General features: G+C 39.3%; 3 protein-coding genes and 1 pseudogene across 5 annotated transcripts; 1 reads left to right on the top strand and 3 right to left on the bottom strand.

Annotated features, from left to right (window-relative positions):
* Window positions 1–12: 12 nt before the first annotated feature.
* On the bottom strand, window positions 13–7,869 carry LOC111797309 (uncharacterized). Its single transcript, XM_087124782.1, has 13 exons — window positions 7,401–7,869; window positions 7,144–7,326; window positions 6,803–7,056; window positions 6,470–6,686; window positions 6,117–6,373; window positions 5,835–6,039; window positions 5,414–5,673; window positions 4,974–4,984; window positions 4,719–4,783; window positions 3,852–4,020; window positions 1,723–3,772; window positions 670–865; window positions 13–500 (listed from the first exon to the last, which is right to left on the bottom strand). Exons 1-13 carry the CDS (start codon window positions 7,401–7,403, stop codon window positions 249–251), a joined length of 4,122 nt encoding a protein of 1,373 aa, XP_086980908.1. The 5' UTR covers window positions 7,404–7,869; the 3' UTR covers window positions 13–248.
* Window positions 7,870–7,992: 123 nt separating this feature from the next.
* LOC111797369 (jacalin-related lectin 3) lies at window positions 7,993–10,845 on the bottom strand. Its single transcript, XM_023680355.2, has 7 exons — window positions 10,692–10,845; window positions 10,403–10,618; window positions 10,064–10,317; window positions 9,780–9,981; window positions 9,445–9,698; window positions 8,513–8,753; window positions 7,993–8,413 (listed from the first exon to the last, which is right to left on the bottom strand). The coding sequence occupies exons 1-7, from the start codon at window positions 10,692–10,694 to the stop codon at window positions 8,156–8,158; spliced, it is 1,428 nt and encodes a 475-aa protein (XP_023536123.2). The 5' UTR covers window positions 10,695–10,845; the 3' UTR covers window positions 7,993–8,155.
* LOC111797614 (uncharacterized) lies at window positions 10,814–18,296 on the bottom strand. Of its 3 annotated transcripts, none has more exons than XM_087124750.1 (5): window positions 18,122–18,296; window positions 14,042–14,291; window positions 13,667–13,931; window positions 11,065–13,199; window positions 10,814–10,953 (listed from the first exon to the last, which is right to left on the bottom strand). In XM_087124750.1, the coding sequence occupies exons 3-4, from the start codon at window positions 13,700–13,702 to the stop codon at window positions 11,145–11,147; spliced, it is 2,091 nt and encodes a 696-aa protein (XP_086980876.1). In that variant the 5' UTR covers window positions 13,703–13,931; window positions 14,042–14,291; window positions 18,122–18,296; the 3' UTR covers window positions 10,814–10,953; window positions 11,065–11,144. The 3 variants fall into 3 exon arrangements, with proteins under 3 accessions (XP_086980876.1, XP_023536436.2, XP_023536438.2); XM_023680668.2 differs by having other exon boundaries at window positions 13,667–13,940; XM_023680670.2 differs by having other exon boundaries at window positions 13,667–13,940; window positions 14,042–14,310.
* On the top strand, window positions 16,268–16,909 carry LOC147792123 (protein RADIALIS-like 3 pseudogene; annotated as a pseudogene).
* Window positions 18,297–18,946: the final 650 nt, after the last annotated feature.

Consider the following 18,946-nt stretch of genomic DNA (forward strand, 5'->3'; position numbering starts at 1 on the left):
AAGCCTGGAAGAGAAAGTCCAAAAGGTAAAATATCTACTAGCACTAACACGTTCCAAAGCCTTGAGGGGAAGTCCAGGAAGAAAAAGCTCAAAGAGTACAATATCTACGTAAGCTTGAGCTGTTACAATTACATACCCGCCTGTACATTTTGACTACAAGTTGTACAAATAAAATATGAACAAAGATCCAGAATTTTTGTGAAGAGTAGAATGTATTTAGCATCATAAATTGCCTTAAAAGGATAAGCCTACTCTTTCGAAATGGTGTAGGGTCCTATGGCATCAAGAAACGAACCAGACCTACCATGGAGGCCAACGAGCTTTATTCCCGTTGGGAACCAAAATTTGGTTCCATCTTCAACACCAAACGGCCCATGACTTTCTTTATTTGTTTCCAATGTCAGTGATCGGATAACAACGAGTGCAATTCCCCATTTGCTTAAGTCACTATAATAGCCACGAATTGAGACAAGATGTTCATCTGGATGATCAAAAACAACCTGCAATTACACATCACTTAGTTTCAACCGGATCCAATCTTTTAAGTATTGGAAGAACATTGATAAAAGAAGACAGACCCATAATTTCCCACAAGTTACTTAGAATCTCAATCTGATTGAGGCAAACAAGTTTAACAACAGGACATTCATAAGAAGTTTTGAGGGTAACCTCAGATCTTGAACCGCCATCTGTGCCGTGCATTGTCGACCATGTCAACTTCCCATCCTTCTCATACTGAATTTGAATGGAGTAGATCAATTCTTGATGATTAATAGCGACTGCTCTGATCTTTGTGAAAACTTTTTCTGACCAAGCACTTCCACCTCGACCTCCATACGGCCCAAACGTTAAATGAATGCGCCCGCTATCAAATGACCAAATGATTTTCAGTTTCACAAAATCTAAGTTCAAAACACTTGGATCTGTAACATTTTGGTCCCTATATTCATACATTCTAACTACTTAAAGAGGTTCTAGGAATTAGGGACCACCACAATGGTATGATATTATTGTCCACTTTGAGCATAAGCTCTCGTGGCTTTGCTTTTGGTTTCCCCAAAAGGCATCATACCAATAGAGATGTATTCGTTACTTATAAACCCATGATTAACCCCTTAATTAGTCAATGTGGGATTCCCTCCCAACAATCCTCAACAATCCTCCCCCAAACAAAGTACACTATAGAGCCTCCCCTGAGACTTATGTAGCCCTCGAACAGCTTCCCCTTAATCGAGGCTCGACTCCTTCCCTGGAACCCTTGAACAAAGTATACCCTTTGTTCGACCCTTGAGTCACTTTTGACTACACCTTCGAGACTCACAACTTCTTTGTTTGACATTTGAGGATTCTATTAACATGACTAAGTCAAGGGCATATGACTCTGATACAATATTAGGAATCACGGACCTCCACGGTGGTATGATATTGTCCACTTTGAGTATATGCTCTCATGGCTTTGTTTTTAGTTTTTTCAAGATGCCTCATACCAATAGAGATGTACTTACTTGTAAACCTACGATCAACTCCTTAATTAGCCAATGTGGGACTCCCTCCCAACAATCCTCAACAAAGCCAAGTAGGGTTCAATGGATAAAAGCAGCTGGTAATATATCTATATACCCTCTCTTTGTCATAAAATAAAGAACTTGGAAGCAAATTAACAAACCAAGCACAAGACAGATCACAAAAGAGAGTTAAAAGTGCATCATTGGGCATACTTACTTTTGAATAGTGTGTTGGTGGAGTCCAATTCCACGAGAGGAAAAAGAACGGTTGGTGAAAGCCAGGCTCCCCTGCACTACCTGCCTGTGGTAACACAGCCCAATGGCGTGCACCTTGAACTTGCAATTGGAAATGCATTCATAGGCCAACTCCTCAGCACATGATTCACCACAAGCCACACAATCCTCTTCCTTCCCTTTCATCCCAAGTTTCAGCGTGTGCTTATGACCTTCATGCTTCTTTAACTTCACGAAAGGAAACATGCCAACAGCACAGTCCAAATGTGCAGCAAAACTGCACTTTTGGCAGCTATAGAACCACGGCCCCCGCTCTCTTTCTTCCTCACAGATATCACAGCAATACTCTTCTTCTTCGTCCTCAACAAATGTCAGGTCTAAAGGATGTGGATCAAATCTGTATCTTACTCCAAGTGGGAGTGTCGCACATCCTGCATCCAAATGGAAGTTGCAGTCGACACATCGAAACGCCATCTTGTTCTTCACCCCCTCCTTACAACCGTCACATATGTGGTCGTCGTTTGTGCGGTCAAGAGATAAGGGGTGTAGGTGACCAGGGTGTTCAAATGGGATCTTGATCGAGGCGCATCGGGTGTCAAATGTGGAGAGACATGTTTTGCAGTGGTAGGCGAAGCCATTGAAATGTTTGAGACAAGCTTTGCATTGGAAGACGAAATTTGGGATTGAGATGAGATTCAGCCTATGTTGGTGGAGGAAGTTCCTTTTCTTTCTAGGCAATTCAAGACATTCTTTGTGGGCAAAGAAACCACACTCCTCGCAGCCGTAAGATGGACCTGAAAGGCGCTTCATACACCCATCACAAACTCTGTCCTGCCTGAGTTGCTCCTCAGTGGCAAAGGCTAAACGATGATGATGAATGAAATGTTGAATCTCAGAGCCGGAAATCTCAATCTTGGCGTTTTCATCATCGGAAGAATCAAGATCATCCACAGTGAAGTTAGAGTCAACGCGTTGCCTTCGAGCACAATCCAAATGGACAAAGTACTTACATTTGTAGCAACCATATGCAGCATAATTGGTCTTTATTTCTTCCCCACAGATCTTACAACCGATCTTTTTGCCTACATAATCAATCCCATCACGAAAATAGGTGAGGCTAAGATCATGAAGGCGGTGTCCAAATGTCCTCAAAGTTAACGGCAATTCAGCACATTCTTTATGAACCGAAAGATGGCAAATGGTGCAATACCATGAGAATCCATTTCCTTTCTCACCACATGCTCGACAAACAAACTGTATCTGATTCCTAAATTTGGTGAAGGTGTGTTTATGATTGAAAGATTGTAAGCAAGCGACATGAAGGTTGAATTTGCATGGGGAACAGTTATAGATGAACTCTCCGCAGTCATTTTTGCAACTATTACAGATGGTTTGGGTATGGCTAACATCGGCAAGAAGAAATAAAGGGTGCTCGTGAAAATCAGAGTTTAGCATCTCGCGCGGCAGCTCGGCACATTGTTGATGAAAATGGGCGTCACAAATAGAGCAAAAGTAATAAGAAGAACCTGATTTTATAAGCAATCCACAGACAACACAAACAATTTCATTGGTTGCTATGTTTTGTTCTCGCTGAAGGGTTAACGTATGGGGATGGCTGAAATGTCGAAACTCGTTATCGGACGTCTGCCGTACACCGCTGGCTTTGGTGTCGGCGATGGCGCATTTGACGTCAATCTGAAACCCGCAGCTGCGACACAGATAAACATCGCCCGACGGCATTTGCCAACAGGCATTACAGATGTGGTTGTTGGTGGTTCGAGAAAGACGATGTTGGGGGTGGAAGTGGTTGTGGATTTTCGGAGGAAGGACGATGCAAGATTGATGGATATGGAAGTTACAGACTGAATCGGAGCAGCTGAACGCCGGCGGACGCAATATTCGACGGCATCTGGTGCAGAAAACCACTTCATCATTCTTCCCCTCTTCGATGAAGAACAAAGGGTGCGGATGGGGATTGTTCAGAAGGTCAAAATCCATAGCGCTCTCCTCCTTTTTCTTCCACTGTACATAAACTAAACAAGAGCAAGATCAAAGCTAGTAATCAGAGCTTCCCGACATGAAACAAATTAGTTGCAGAATCGATTGAGATACCGACAAATTGATGGAAAATTGGGGGACTGAGGATGAAGACAAGAGTGAGATCGGGAGCGAAAGTACGGAGATGTGCGCATACTTTGCCATAAGAATCTTGATGGTTTTGGGTTAGGAATGTGATGCTGATAATCAGAGTGAAGAAATGTGAAGATGAGTAATCATGGTGGTATTTCAAGTTTTAAAGGAATAAAAAGATTGATAAACAATGTTTTAAGTGGATGGAATGTGGAAGAGTTCGGTTTGAACCTAGTTCATTCCGATCAAGTTTTCTTATGCTTTTTCGACTAGGTTGAGTGTTTCCTGGCTTAAAAATATAATTTCATGAATCTTAGTCGAATCGTTTATTCACTCAGATGGTTCAGTCGTGGGATCTTACACCGGTTGAAGAGAGGAACGAAACATTCCTTATAACCATGTGGAAACTTCTTCCTAGTAGACACATTCTAGAATCGTGAAGCCGACGAAGATGCATAACGAGCCAAAACAGACAATATTTACGGGAGATGAACTAAACGATGTGCCAATAAGGACGTTGGGTATCCAAGGGGATGAATTTTGAGATCCTACGTTTCGTTTGGACCTAAAGGGTGAGATCCCAAATCGATTGGAAAAGAGAACAATTCCTTATATCTGTGTAAACCTTCTCCTGAAGCGATCGTAACGGATTAAATTGTGAAATAGTTTTTCATATCATCACGTCATGATCTAAAATACCATCATCTCTAGTGTCTTTGAATAGCAACCTCAATTTCTAGCAAAATTCTTCTTACGTCCTTCTCACTGGAGATCATTTTGAGGCCCTACCCAATAAACTTTCAACATTAGTTTTATTTATTATACAAGGATTTAAGGTTTAGGGTATACCTCCACCAAGGTAGCCTTCACCTTGGAATCCACGTCAACTAGATGCTCAGTTGGGTCGATTGCATCTGCATTGTATACATTCGTCACTTATTCTGCAATGAGTTGAGAAGAAGGTGGATCGCTCTTCAATCCGTATGACAAACCTTGTCCGGACCATAGTAAGAACGAAAGGAAGTGAAGTGGTTTCAATTAGATGAACAAATAATTTCTTATATAACAAGAAAAGTATAATATACTTTTTTTTTTTTTTTTTACCATATAATATACTTTTCTTGTTAGTGAAGAAACCATTTGCTCAATCAACAATTTTGCATGTAAAAAAAAAAAAAAAAAAAAAAAACTAATTTTTTTTAAAATTATATTTATATATTTATTTGAGCTAATGTTCCACCAACATAGATATAATTTATATTAATTTAACTAAAATAAAGTCATAAGCTTAAATTTTCAGACATGTATCGTGTTAGAATTAAAAATAATAATATACACTCAAACGACTTCAAAACTTAAGGGAAAAAAAAAAGAATAATTTCAAACCAAACAAAAATCCATACGAAATTCCATTTTTTATTTAATAATAACATACTCTACTCGGGAAAAAAAGAAAAAAAAAGAGTTAATTAGCTACATAATCGTATGAGAACATACAAATACAACATCATGGTGAACAGAAGTAGAAAGAGCGTAGGAGTGACTAGTAGTCTTGAATTGAAAGGGCGAGAAGGCCAATGGCATCGAGATACACACCAGATCTGCCATGAACGCCGACGATCTTTACTCCAACAGTTGGGAATGAAAACTTGGTTCCATTTTCAACCCCAAATGGCCCATAAGTTCTTCTGTTGGTCTCCAGAGTCAGGGATCGAATCACGGTGGCATCCAATCCCCAGTACTGTAGATCGTCATAGTACCCATGGATAGTCACAAGCTCCTCATCTGGAAAATCTAGAACAACCTGCACTTCCATTTCCATCACAATATTTCTTCTAATTTAGAAACAGCAAGCCAGTAATTAAGAACAAACAAACCAGTAATTATGAACAAACAAGCCAGTGATTAGGAACAAACAAGTCAACAGGAAAAACACACAAGAACTTGCGAGGGATTTGGGCTAACCTCTGACTCGGAACCTCCATCTCCACCATGCTTCTCGGACCAGACCAACTCCCCATTCTCATCTTCATATTCCATTTGAATGGAGTCGATCCACTGTCCATGACTAATCACCAATTGCCTGATTCTCCTAAAACCCACCTCCCAAGGCTCTCCACCTTCACCTCCACATTCTCCTAGGCTAAATTTCTCAGCCCCCAGCCCTTTTCTGCATGACACAGGAAATTACATATCATAACTCCTCAATGGTATCATAAAAAAATAGCTAAGCTATGCTAAGCGCACATTTGGGTTTGAGTTGTATGTACGGACAGCCCAATTGCATCCAGACACGAGCTTGATCTTCCATGAATGCCAACAATCTTTAGCCCTGTAAATGGGAATGAAAATTTGGTTCCATCTTCAATCCCAAATGGCCCGTAAGTTCTTTTATTGGTTTTTAGAGTCAATGATCGAATCACAGTGGCAGCAATTCCCCACTTATGCAAGTCACTGTAGTAGCCATTAACCAAAACAAGATGCTCATCCAATTCCAGAACAACCTGTTTTCCATTCCAGTTATTAACATTTTTGTTTGTAAACATCCACACACGAAGCTATAGCTAGAAAGAAAAACTTGATGAAAGTTTTGGGCTAACCTCTGATCGGAAACCTCCATCACCACCATGCTTCTCGGACCACATTAAATTTTGATTCTCATCCTCATATTCCATTTGAATTGAGTCGATCCAAAGTCCATGATAAATTACAAGCCGTCTGATTGTTTGAAAAGTCTCCTCCCAAGGATCTCCACCTTTGCCTCCATATTGTCCCAAGTTCAAGTGCTTCGGCTGAGACTCAGGCTGGAGCCCAATTCTACATGTTATGTTAAGATATATTTCAATAATACATTGTATTATTGTTTCATTTAATTATTATATCAAGCAAAAATGTTATGCCCTTCCGATCATATCAAGATATGACAAACATACTTTTGAATTGTTTGGACATGAACTCCAATTGCATTGAGGTACCGACCAGATTTTCCATGGAACCCAACAATCTTCGATCCAGTTACTGGAAATGAAAATTTGTTCCCTTCTTCAACTCCAAAGGGTCCATAACTTCTAATGTTGGTTTCCAAAGTCAATGATCGAATCACCGTGACGTCTATTCCCGAATTTTGTATGGAGCCATAGTATCCATAAATCGAAATTAAGTACTCATCCGGATAATCTATAACAACCTACAATCCATTGGTTCAAAGAAGATTTTGAGTTAAACTGATTCAGGTAATGGTAATTTAATAATCTAGAGCTTTGCTCTGACTGACCTCCGATTTGGAACCTTCGTCTTCACCATGTTTGGGCGACCAAAATGATTCTCCATTCTGATCATACTCAATCTGAATTGAACAGATCCACTCTCTCTCATAAACTACTATCCGTCTGATCGTGGAATAAACCCCGTCGTCCCAAGTGTTAGACGCCGCCGGATTCCAGGAACCTTCGTCTTCCTGCAGTAAGAAAAAGTGGAATCAGAAATTGACTGCAGCTTCATCATCACCTTCCAAATGAAATTTATACATACCATAAGGCTCTGTAGAATTGTGATGGCAAAGGGCTAAGATCTTGAACGAAAAAGAAGAACATTGTGGATATCAATGGGGATAGTATGTAAAATGGCATCTGCCGGCGAATATATAATATAATATTAAGGAGCTGGAAAGGTAGACAAATGAGACTTGTTCCGGGATTGAGGCCTCTGTTCCTATTATATAAGAGTTGACCGGCAAGACACCAAATAAAAAACTCATACATTGCTCAACAGTTCGCCAGAGGATTTTTTTTTTTTAAGCCCCATGGCAGCTAGAGTCAAATGGACTTGTAAATTACAAAATGTGCATTTAGTCTGTAGCACCTCGGTGTAGAATCCCCATTTAAACCGAGAATGCAGAGGGATTAAAGGATTATATTTTCCATCTCAACCGCACCCCATTATATATAAATGCATAAAATTATTATACATTAAATATATTATATTTATACATATTTCTTATTTCGGTTTGTTGATTTTTTCTATGGTCCATGTAAAAATAAATGAAGAATTTTAAAATGAGGATTAAAAGAGACGGTCGGAACAGACACTTCTCCATTCCTGCCATTTTCCATCAACATCTCTATGAAATAATTATTTGGCTTCACGCTTTTGCAAATACAATTTTTTTTACATGAATTTATGTTAATTATTTAACGAAAAGACATAATACGATACCATGTGAAGCTAGAAGTACCGCACTTAGGCCAACGGCCTGAGAAATTGCTCGAGGAGGCTCAGGTTATGACCTACTCTTGAATCGACACTACGTAGAGTCCAATTGCATCAAGATACCAACCAGATCTGCCGTGGAAGCCCACGACCTTCGACCCAACAGTTGGATATGAAAATTTGGAACCATCTTCAACTCCGAATGGCCCATAGGTCTTCTTATTGGTTTCCAGAGTTAAGGATCGAATCACAGTGATTCCAAGTCCCCAACTACGAAGATCACTGTAGTAGCCATGAATGGATACAAGATGCTCCCCTGGAAATCCCAAAACAACCTGCAATTCCATTTGAACACTATGACTTCACTGAAAGTTTCGGTAAGGATTAGCAAATTATGGAGAGAGGACTGAATAGAAAGGAGGATTTGGGTTAACCTCTGATGGGGATCCTCCATCTCCACCATGCTTCCTAGACCACACTATGTTTCCATTATCATCTTCATATTCAAACTGAATGGAGTCAATCCACAATCCATGACGAACCACAAGCCGTCTCATTGACCGAAACATATCTTCCCAACCACCCCCACCTTCACCACCATATTGTCTCAGCTTAGAGGGCACCTCTTGAATTTCGGGTGCTGGTGAAGCTGCAGGCTCCATCTCAGCCTTCGTTCTGCATAGGACAATAACTTCTTACCATTACACACTAATTTTACTTTGTTGACTACAATATATTTAATATTAAAAAAAAATTCAACAAGAGGAAGAGGATTGTTGGAAGAGGAGTCCGACATCGCTAATTAAGAAGTTGATCATGGGTTTATAAGTAAGTAATACATCTCCATTGGTATGAGGCCTTTTGGGGAAGCCAAAAGCAAAGCCACGAGAGTTTATGCTCAAAGTGGATAATATCATACCATTATGGAGGGTCGTAATTTCTAACATAATTAACTTCAGTAATGAACCATAATTCAAATATACTACTAAACTAATTTGTCATATTTGAAAAGAATGAGATTAAAAGGTAGAAAAGAAACAAATCATGAGATCCATCTTTGGCATGTTTGAAAAACCACACCCTGCATTATTTTAAGTTTTCTAACTGTATATAATCCCACGTGACCATGTCTGAGAATTTAATTCATTAAAGATCTTATCGTGTGGGAGACTACTCGCATTATCTATATATATATGTGGGTGAAAAGCGACAAACGACCTATAAATTCTTCTATTAGTTTGAAAAACGACACACACAACAGGATGAAATGACAACGAGCAAAAAAGTAAGCATATCATGTATGTTTATATCATAGAAATAGAAGACGATATTCAGAAAATGAAAAGAATAAAGATGGGCTGCCTACTTTTGAGTTGTTCCTAAGTAGAGTCCGATCGCATCAAGGTACCAACCAGATCTGCCATTGACACCAACTATATTTGTCCCCATAATTGGAAATGAAAATCTGGTTCCATCTTCAGCTCCAAACGGCCCATAAGTTCTTCGATTAGTTGCAAATGTCAGCGATCGAATCACAGTGGAAGGATCTCCCATAGCACGTATGTGGCTGTAGTAGCCATGAATAGAAACAAAATGCTCATCTGGAGATTCTAGCACCACCTAGAAACAAATGCCCAAGTTAGGAATTTCAACAAACAGGTTATGGGCAGAGTAATTCATCAGAGGATTTTGGGGTATAACCTCTGATTTGGAACTTCCATCTCTGTCACCATGCTTCTTGGACCATACCAACTTTCCATTCTTATCCTCATACTCAAATTGAATGGAGTGGATCCATTGTTCATGATTAACTACAAACCGTCTGATCGACCGAAAAACGTACTCCCATGGATGCCCACCTTTGCCTCCAAAAGGTCCCAGGCTGTAGTTCTTGAGTTGGATGCTGCATAGCAGAATCAAAATGAAATTAATTCATTTCTGTTTATATGTTTGCAGCATACAAGTAGACGATCGTATGTACGTACCTTGGAATTGGCTGTATGTAGAGTCCAATTGCATCGAGGAACCAACCACATCTGCCATGTAAACCAACAATCTTGGCCCCCATAATTGGGAATGAAAATTTGGTTCCCTCTTCCATACCAAATGGTCCATAAGTTTTTCTATTTGTTTGGAGAGTCAAGGAACGAATCACATCTGCTGCAATTCCCAAATGGCCTATATAGCCGAAGTAACCACTAATTGAAATTAGATACTCATATGGGCAATCTAACATAACCTGCAATCATCAACGGTTCGAGCAAAATCAACAGAATGAGACAATTATTCAGGCAATGACGATTCAAACTAGGGCTTGGAAGTACCTCAGAAGAGGAACCTTCGTTCCCGCCATGCTTGGAACCCCAAATTGAATGGCCATTCTTATCATACTCAACATGAAGAGAACAGATCCACTGTCCGTGATAAATTAGAAGCCGTCTGATGGTGGAATAAGCCCCATCATCCCAAGGTCCACCACCTCCCTTGCATCCAAGAATTTCAATCTTCACCGTCGTATCCGGGGAGCCCTCTTCGTCTTTCTACAGCAAGAAAATGGCAAATCATAAATTGTTTGCAATCTTTTCGTCAGCTTAGCTAAAAGTTAATACTTACCATCCTCTGTAGAGTAGCGAGGCACTGCAAAATTCAGGATTGCGAGAAGGATAAGAAAGAAGAACTTCGAGCGAGAGAGGATTTGGGATTATTAACTTGGATTGGTAATAAATGTCAACGAACACAGTACAGAAGGAGTGCAAAGATGGGTTTGGACGGGACAGAGAGAAGCTAGAGGCCCCACATTACCTATCCATCAAACAAATTTCAATGTTTCTACTTTCCGGGGTTCGATTCCTTTCTTCCTGTTCTTCTTTCTTGGCTAAGAAATGGAAGAATTCCATAGGTCATTACAGAACTATTAATTTAACTAGATAAAAAAAACTATTAAATGACTTTTAATTAGCGATTAAATTGTTACAAATTAACTTACCGTAACTTTCAAGTCGGAAGCAAGAGCTGCAATTGTGGGAAAGATAATAAAGAATAATGCTGACACAGAGATAAAATTGATCACTTGAGCTTGAAACTTAGTTTTCGTTTGATTATCTGGTCGTGGTAACAGCGCCCAATAGCGTGGACGTTGAACTTGCAGCGGCGACATTCATAGGCCAAGTTACCGGCACAAGGTTTCCCACAGTGCTCACAATCAGAGTAATCCCTCTTCCCCTCTGCCACAAGACTCAACAAATGCTTGTGAGTTTCATATGATCCATACTTGAGCCATGGATACTCCCCAAGGATGCATTCAGGGTGGGCAGCTAAACGGCACGTCTTGCAGTAATAAAAACACACCTTTGGGTTCCTCTCTTCTTCGCATACATCACAGTAATATTCCCCTGTTTTATCTCCCACGGAGAAACTCAGATCCATCAAACCACCATCGAATCGGCATCTTGCTTTCTGTGGAAGAGTTGCGCATCTGTAGTCCAAGGAGAAGTTGTTGCAGCCATCGTCACATTCGAACACCGCCTGGTTGCTCTCGCCACAACCACTACATATTTTATCCTCGTGGTTTTGTGCAAGAGACAGCAAATGCTGGTGGCTCGGATGCTTGAGTTTCCTGGTTTCGATCAGAACACAGCGAATGTCGAGCGTGTACAGACATTCTTCACAGTGGTAGGCATGACCATGGCAGAACTGCAGGCAAGCATGGCACTGGAATGCCACATCTTGGGTAGTGATGAGAGTTAAAGGATGTTTATGGAGCGGGTGCCTCTTTGTAACTGGCAAATCAGCGCAGTCTTTGTGAAGAAAGAAACCACACTTAACACAACTGTAAGAGTATGATGGTTTAGCGACCGAGAAGCGTTGCATACATCTGCGGCATTGTTTATCAATGTCACCCTCTTCTTTGCAGAGGATTAAGTCCTGTTCACAATTTGAATGCAGAATCTCAACCGAACCCACTTCTTCAAACGTTTTCTTTGAAGAATTATTCGATGCTGGCGCTTCATCCCCTAAAGGATTGATTTTTAGACTGTCCCTTTTAGTCTGTCCCCGCATGTACTTCCCAGCACAATCCAAATGAACGACATAGCTGCATTCGGAGCAGCTGTATGCTGCGAACTGTGGTTCAACCTTCTTTCTGCAGATTTCACAAGCTAACTTACTGTGATCCTCAAAAGGGTGAGAGTATGTGAAAGTGAGAGGACAGTCGTGTCCAACAACCAAGAGAGATGGGGGCAATTCAGCGCAATTCTCATGAGCCAAAAGATGGCAGATGCTACAAAACCATGGAAAACCATGTCCCGGCCAACCACATAGCAGGCATCTGAAGTTAATTATAGTCCGAAATCTGATGAAGTCGTGCTTGTGATGTGAAGATGCTAGACACATTACATGGAGATTGAAATCACACTCAACACAGCTGTAAACGAACCGCGAGCATTGACTTTTGCAGGTATTGCAGAAAGGTTGAAGCGGGGCATGGGGATAAAGGAAGAGTGGGTGACGGTGGCGGTCGGGTTCCAATATCTCTTGCGGCAGCTCGGCGCAGGCTTTGTGAAAGCCGATACTACATTTTGAGCAAAAGTAAGTTGGGCCAGGGACAAGCAGCAGTCCACAAATATGGCAAGCAACCAGCTTGCTGGTAGTGATCTGGCTGTGGAGGATCAAGGGATGTGAATGGCTGAAATGTTTGCCTAACAAGTTCAAGCCAGGACGTTTTGTATCAGCGAGAATGCATTTGATGTCAACTATGAATTGGCAATGGGTGCAGATGTAGAAGCAATCGCGTGGCATCTGCCAGCAGCAATGGCAATGGTCGGAATTGGTTTCAGTGAGGGAAAGGGGATGGTGGGGATGGAAGCGGGAGAGGATTTGAGGAGGGAGGTGGATGCAGGATTGATTAATGTAGAATTTGCAGAGGGAGCAAATGAAAGCTGGTGGAAACAGTTCTTTTTTGCAGACACAGCAGAACATGTCTTCTCGGCTGTCTGTTCTTTCTTCAATGAAGCACAGCGGGTGCGGGTGTGGCTTCTCCAAAAGCTGCATCTTCTCCATCTCTGATCCCTCTGCCTCTTGCTCCTCCTCCTCCTCCACGTCCACCCAGCTTTCATACTCAAGCTGAAACCAAATGGTTTTGTTCAATTAAAATGGTCGATGTAATAAACACAACAAATTGTTTATTATTTTATTTACAGCCAAGAACATGATCTCTCCACCAATCCTTTTCTTCTCATTTATTACTATTTCTAAAGAAAGGAAAATCAATCAAGGAACTTCTTTCTTTGAAGATCTGATAATGCAGTGGATCAGATCTCAATGTGAATACTAGATTATTTTATATTGAAAAATCCAAAAAATAATAATGAATTACTAGATTGTTCATTTTTTCCTTCACATGATAACAGAGTCAACCTTGAGCATGAATTATGCTATTAAATATGGTTAAATTATATATATATATACATATAAAAGGTTACATAAATGTTTTTTCTTCTTAAAATGGAGTGATATTACATTAATGACTTTATAGTAATTAGGTTCCTACAAATTGATACATGAAGACACAATTGAAACTTTGAGAAAACCTGATAATTGATGAATGGGTCCATAGATTGACCCATTTGTGTAGTTAAATTGAAGGGAGCCCAAATGTCAGGAGAAAACCCTGAGGACAGATAGGCTTATCAAGATGCTTTGACGATCGGGTACATCCAACCGCAGTTCTGCCCGTCATGTGAGGCCCAGATTATTTCTGCACGAACCATTATCAGGGTACTCCCTCATCCAACCCTGAGGTATATGACATTCTGGTGTGGTATCTCTGTCTTTATTGAAACCGGGCAAAATTTTCTGAGAATCCTAAAAGAGAGCAAACTTGTCACCAAAACTTTTCATAGTTTTCAAACAATCGACCATTTTCAATTTTCATGACACCCTTTGCTAGTTTGAAATCCAATTACCTTTGTTGTCATTTCTGCTGTCTGTCACTGAATCGTGGGGCAAACGCAATAGTTGCTTTGCATCACTAACACCCACGGTTCATACTCTGGGTTAAGCTGAGGAAGTTGTTTAAGTTCAACTTGAAGCCATCATTAAGGCCTTGGTTTGCGCATCTGTCAGGCTCATCTGAGCATGGCTTGAATTTGAAGCCATCTCTCCAGCATACCTCGAGAGTGCCCCTTGGCATTGCCTTGCGCTTCACATACAGCTCTAATGTTGAGGATTTCCTCTGTTACTCACATTGGATTGATTACAAAGAATTTTCCAGAAAATAGAAATCATACGCAGTAAGCCAGCCAAAGTGAATGTTATAAACACAATAATAGAACAAGAAGGTATCCCCTAACTGCGATGATGACGATTGAGATAATCATCACCAATAACTAGTGTATAACTAAGTTATACAGATAGTACCCCGAAGCAGCTGGATTTTTCCATCAACGTTTAGTGACTTCAATATTTATTTGGAACCACAGCATTTGCTGCAACTCTGATATAAGAGACCCATGACTTTAGCCTAATTGGTGGGAATGAAAATTCGGTTCCTAAGTCAATACTAAATTGTCAACAAATTCCTCGTTTCCCTTCGAAGGCATTGATCAAATACAATGCAGCAATTTAGATTTCATCCAAGTTTCTGTAGAACCTAACAACCATATTTAAAAGACTGCTATTTTGGAATCTAGATTCTCTGTAGGGCTTGTACAGAGATTTAGTTATTGCACAGAATTTTCGGAATATATTTAGTCGCCAAAGGCTTCTTTTTCCTTCGAAGGCTTTGATCGAATAACAATGGCCACACGTCAAAATTCATCCAACTCGCTTAGAACCTAACTACATATTTAGGAGACTGTTATTTTGGGATCTACATTCCCTATGGGGCTATACGGAGATGATTTTCCAAAATTCTCGGGCTGAACACAAACCCCATAGAAATTTTCTGAAAGAAAAGTTAAGTATGTTACAGTACGTTGTGTGCTGATCCTTGCAGCATAATCCACTGAATAGAAATGAAAACTTTATTTATTACAAGACCACCCTTCCAACATCAAAAGAAAGAACCAACAGAAAGTTCCACACATTCAGGCTTCTTCTAAAAGCAACCAACAGTTGGTCAGATCTCCAGATTCAATTCGAGTGGTAGGCTGCCTAAGATCTTCGGCTTTTCAACCATGCTGTTCAAAATATGATATAGCTGCAACCCTCCAAACCGGATTCAACAAGACCAACCTTCGTAAAATACAGGGAGGCATGGATGCTAATTTCGAACGCACAACCAGGAACCTCAAAACTCAAAGATGATTTTACTAATAAAGGCAAACGATGAATTTGAGTCACGAAACTCACAAATGGTACTCAGGTAGTATGGTTCTCAAATTCACAAATCCATCGATATAGTGAGTTTTGATGCATAAAATCAAACATGAAACATCACTCACAATTTAATTTTTTTAAAAGTTCAACAATAAGTGGGAGTGGGATCCAAACTTTCAAATATTTTAGTTTTTTTTCAATTTTATTTAACTTTTATTTTGATTCTCAGACTTTTAAAACTTTAACTAAAATTTTATAGAAAACTGAAGAACTTTAACTAAAATTTTAAAAATGAAAGATCAAAATGAAAATGAATATGAATTGGAAGAATAAAATCAGAATTTAAAAATTTTGGAGATCGTAATAAAAGAAAGGATAGATGTTTAGGCACTAAAACATATTTAAATTTGTGCCAGTATGCGCACAGAAAGATGGATCTTTTGCATCAAAGCACTTGTCATGTCCATGAAACTGTAGCTAAAGTCATTTGTAGTAGTTGAGTATCTATTTCCGAGAGAGAAGGAATAATCATACTGGAGATGGAATATGTATGGTATATTATAGCATGCAGCTGAATAAGAAAAAGAAAGAAAGAACCAACCATAAATAGGAAAGGTATGTTTCACTAGCTTTTTTTACACGTTCAAAGGTGGGTTGAAACTTTTGTCATGGGCGCATCTATGTGTCAAGAGATAGGCTAAGAATTGGATCTAATCCTCCACCAGGCTGTAAATTCTCGAGAAAATTCTACTTGCTGATGATATTTAAATGAAAAAAAAAAGAGAGACTTTTTAAAGGATTTCACTACAGCCAGTCCCCTCGACACTCTTTCTAGCGTCTGCTCAACAAAACGAATCATATCTTTTAGCCTTAAATATATATTCGTCAACTTGCACCGATCCCACTACACAAACACTCCACCTCCAGTATATAAGGAGCAAAGGAACATCATGCTCTTACCATCCCCAACTTCTTCCTCCCCTGCTTACTCAGACATACTTTTCCCCAAGCTTCTCTGTCATATCCCAACTTCCATTCCCCTTTTTCAGTGCCAGCCTAACTGAAAGTAATGGCATCAAGCTCTGTCACGTCGGCGGCACGTGGGTATTACTCATCCTGGACAAAAAAAGAAAACAAGAAATTTGAGGAGGCATTAGCCTACTATGACCAGGACACACCAGACCGTTTTGAGAAAGTAGCGAGGGCTGTTGGTGGTGGGAAAACAGCCGAGGAAGCAAGAAGACTCTATGAGCTACTCGTGCGAGATGTCAAGAAAATAGAAGCTGGTCAAGTCCAAATACCCCTCTACAAGAACGTCGGTTGTAATGGCAGAGGGTATGCTGACCAGAAGAGGTAATATCCTACTTGCTGATATTTCCTCTCCGAAATCATTCCAAGCCTGAAGCCTATCCTCAGTAATCTTCTCCTTTCTACTGGTACATTAGAATAAATGTCCTAAACAAGAAACTTGTGTCCTACAATTCCTGGAGAAATATATTGAGACGATTCTATAACCGGCCCGTTGTTAAAAATCGTTTGATGTGTAGTAAAATGTTCACGAAGTCGGTTAGCTACGAAGCTTATTCATGCGTGATAAAATCCAAGACCGCTTGAGGAGAAATGTATTCGCCGACGACTAACTTTTCAATTCAACAATCTATATAACCACGCACTTAAAACTTCAATATCCTTTGAAGTAGATCAAGCAAAGAATCTGAAAATTACCTCAAATCCAAGTTACAAAGGGAGACGTGGTTTGAAATACTAATACCGTGGGCAGTATGATTAGGAACGAGTACGTTAATGGTCCATGAGTAGCCCTGCCTGTACGGGATATTGCAAATCTTAAGGCAGAATTTATCGTAAATAACGATCCAGAATAGACTTTGAAGGTTCACAACTTATCCACGTATCCCTCAAATGCAACCCTTCTTTTTCTAGCGGCTGCCACTTGACTAAAATGGCGGGCACTCTCCTGGGTCCAATGCAGATCTATCTTGTGAGTCTGTGACTGCGTAATTTTCTAACATTTTTCCATTATCCATTCGTATATTCAACTTTCTACGCAACCCACATGATATCCAATCTCAAATGCACATGATCTCATAATCTGGAATCCATGATTATCATCTCTAGCGCTCCCATCTTACCCTTAATTTAAAAGCAGTAAAATAAGAACACAGTAGAGTCAAATAGTCAGGATCAGTTCAATAAAAAAAAAGTAACTAGTATATTAAGGATCCCACGTTGGAAAGATGTTCAGGTATTGCAATCTTTATAAGTTACATGGATTACTACTCTCATTACCGATTGGTTTCGAGGTGGAACCTTGTATTTATCTAATATGGTATTAGAGCTCATGAAGCCCACACAGGTATTCCGCTAAAAAAAAAATTGGGTTCTAACTCAATAGATAAAATACATGGGATTCCTCTTGTTGCCAATTAGTTTGAGATGAAACTCATTTTTATCTAATAGACGCCCTCACCAAGCTCCTTGCCAGGTGAGAACACATAACAAAAGGGGCATTTGTTCAACAAAATCAGAAGAAAAAAAAAAAGGCACATCAAAAAAGAATCGCCTAATATCAGCCTTCAATTAGGCCGCGCAGAGTACCAACTCAACAGTAGAGCAGATATAAAATGTATAATGCGATAGACAAAAGAACATGAAGGAATCAGAGATGGGCGATTCATCTATTAGATGAAGTGTTACTGAATACTGACCTTTGCAACGCTGTGGTAACAGTAGGAATTACAAGATAGAGATAGCTGATTCGATTTCATAATGAGTTGAACATTCGATCTGAATTAAGAACCGCGCGAACAAAGACTTGGAAAGATGTTCCCGGAGAGAGCAATCACATAAGTTTCCGGTTAAGGGAGATATTGAAATTTGAGTCCGCCTTTTGAGAAATAAATAACGCGGGAATGTCCGTAAAATGGGATCTGGGTACGGACTCCGCAACGATCCAAATAATCTGATTATTTGTTTTTTCTTTTTAAATATATATATTATTAACCGTTGGACATAAATTTAAAAAAAAAAAAAAAAAAAAAACTAAATTAACAAAAATATTTTTTAATTTGCAATTTATCTTTAAAATACCTTTAAACTAAAAATAAAAAAAATTAAAAAAATTAAAAAAAAAATCACCTGTCACCACTGACTTTCAATAATACTCTTTTAATTATTGATGGTAAGAATTTTCGTTTATATATTAATGGTAAAAATATTTTATTTTTTGTTATAAAAGTAAATGATAAAATTCTTTATTTTTTGTTATAAAGATAAATGGTATTAATGTTACTTTTAAATTTTCATATGTTTTTTAAACATAGTACCAATATGCATCTCATAAAAATAAATTGTTTATAATTATGTGTATTGACTAGTATTACATATATAAGTCAATCTGAACATACTTCAATAACTTCTAACATATTCCATCAATCACATTGAATTGAATTGAAAAAGAAAGAAAAATTAATCATATGTATGGTTATTAAATATGTAACCAATTAATAAATGGTGCAAATGAAATTCAGAAA

This window comes from Cucurbita pepo, chromosome 6, assembly GCF_057944985.1.
Source record: "Cucurbita pepo subsp. pepo isolate OVF chromosome 6, ASM5794498v1, whole genome shotgun sequence".
Taxonomy (NCBI): Eukaryota; Viridiplantae; Streptophyta; class Magnoliopsida; order Cucurbitales; family Cucurbitaceae; genus Cucurbita; species Cucurbita pepo.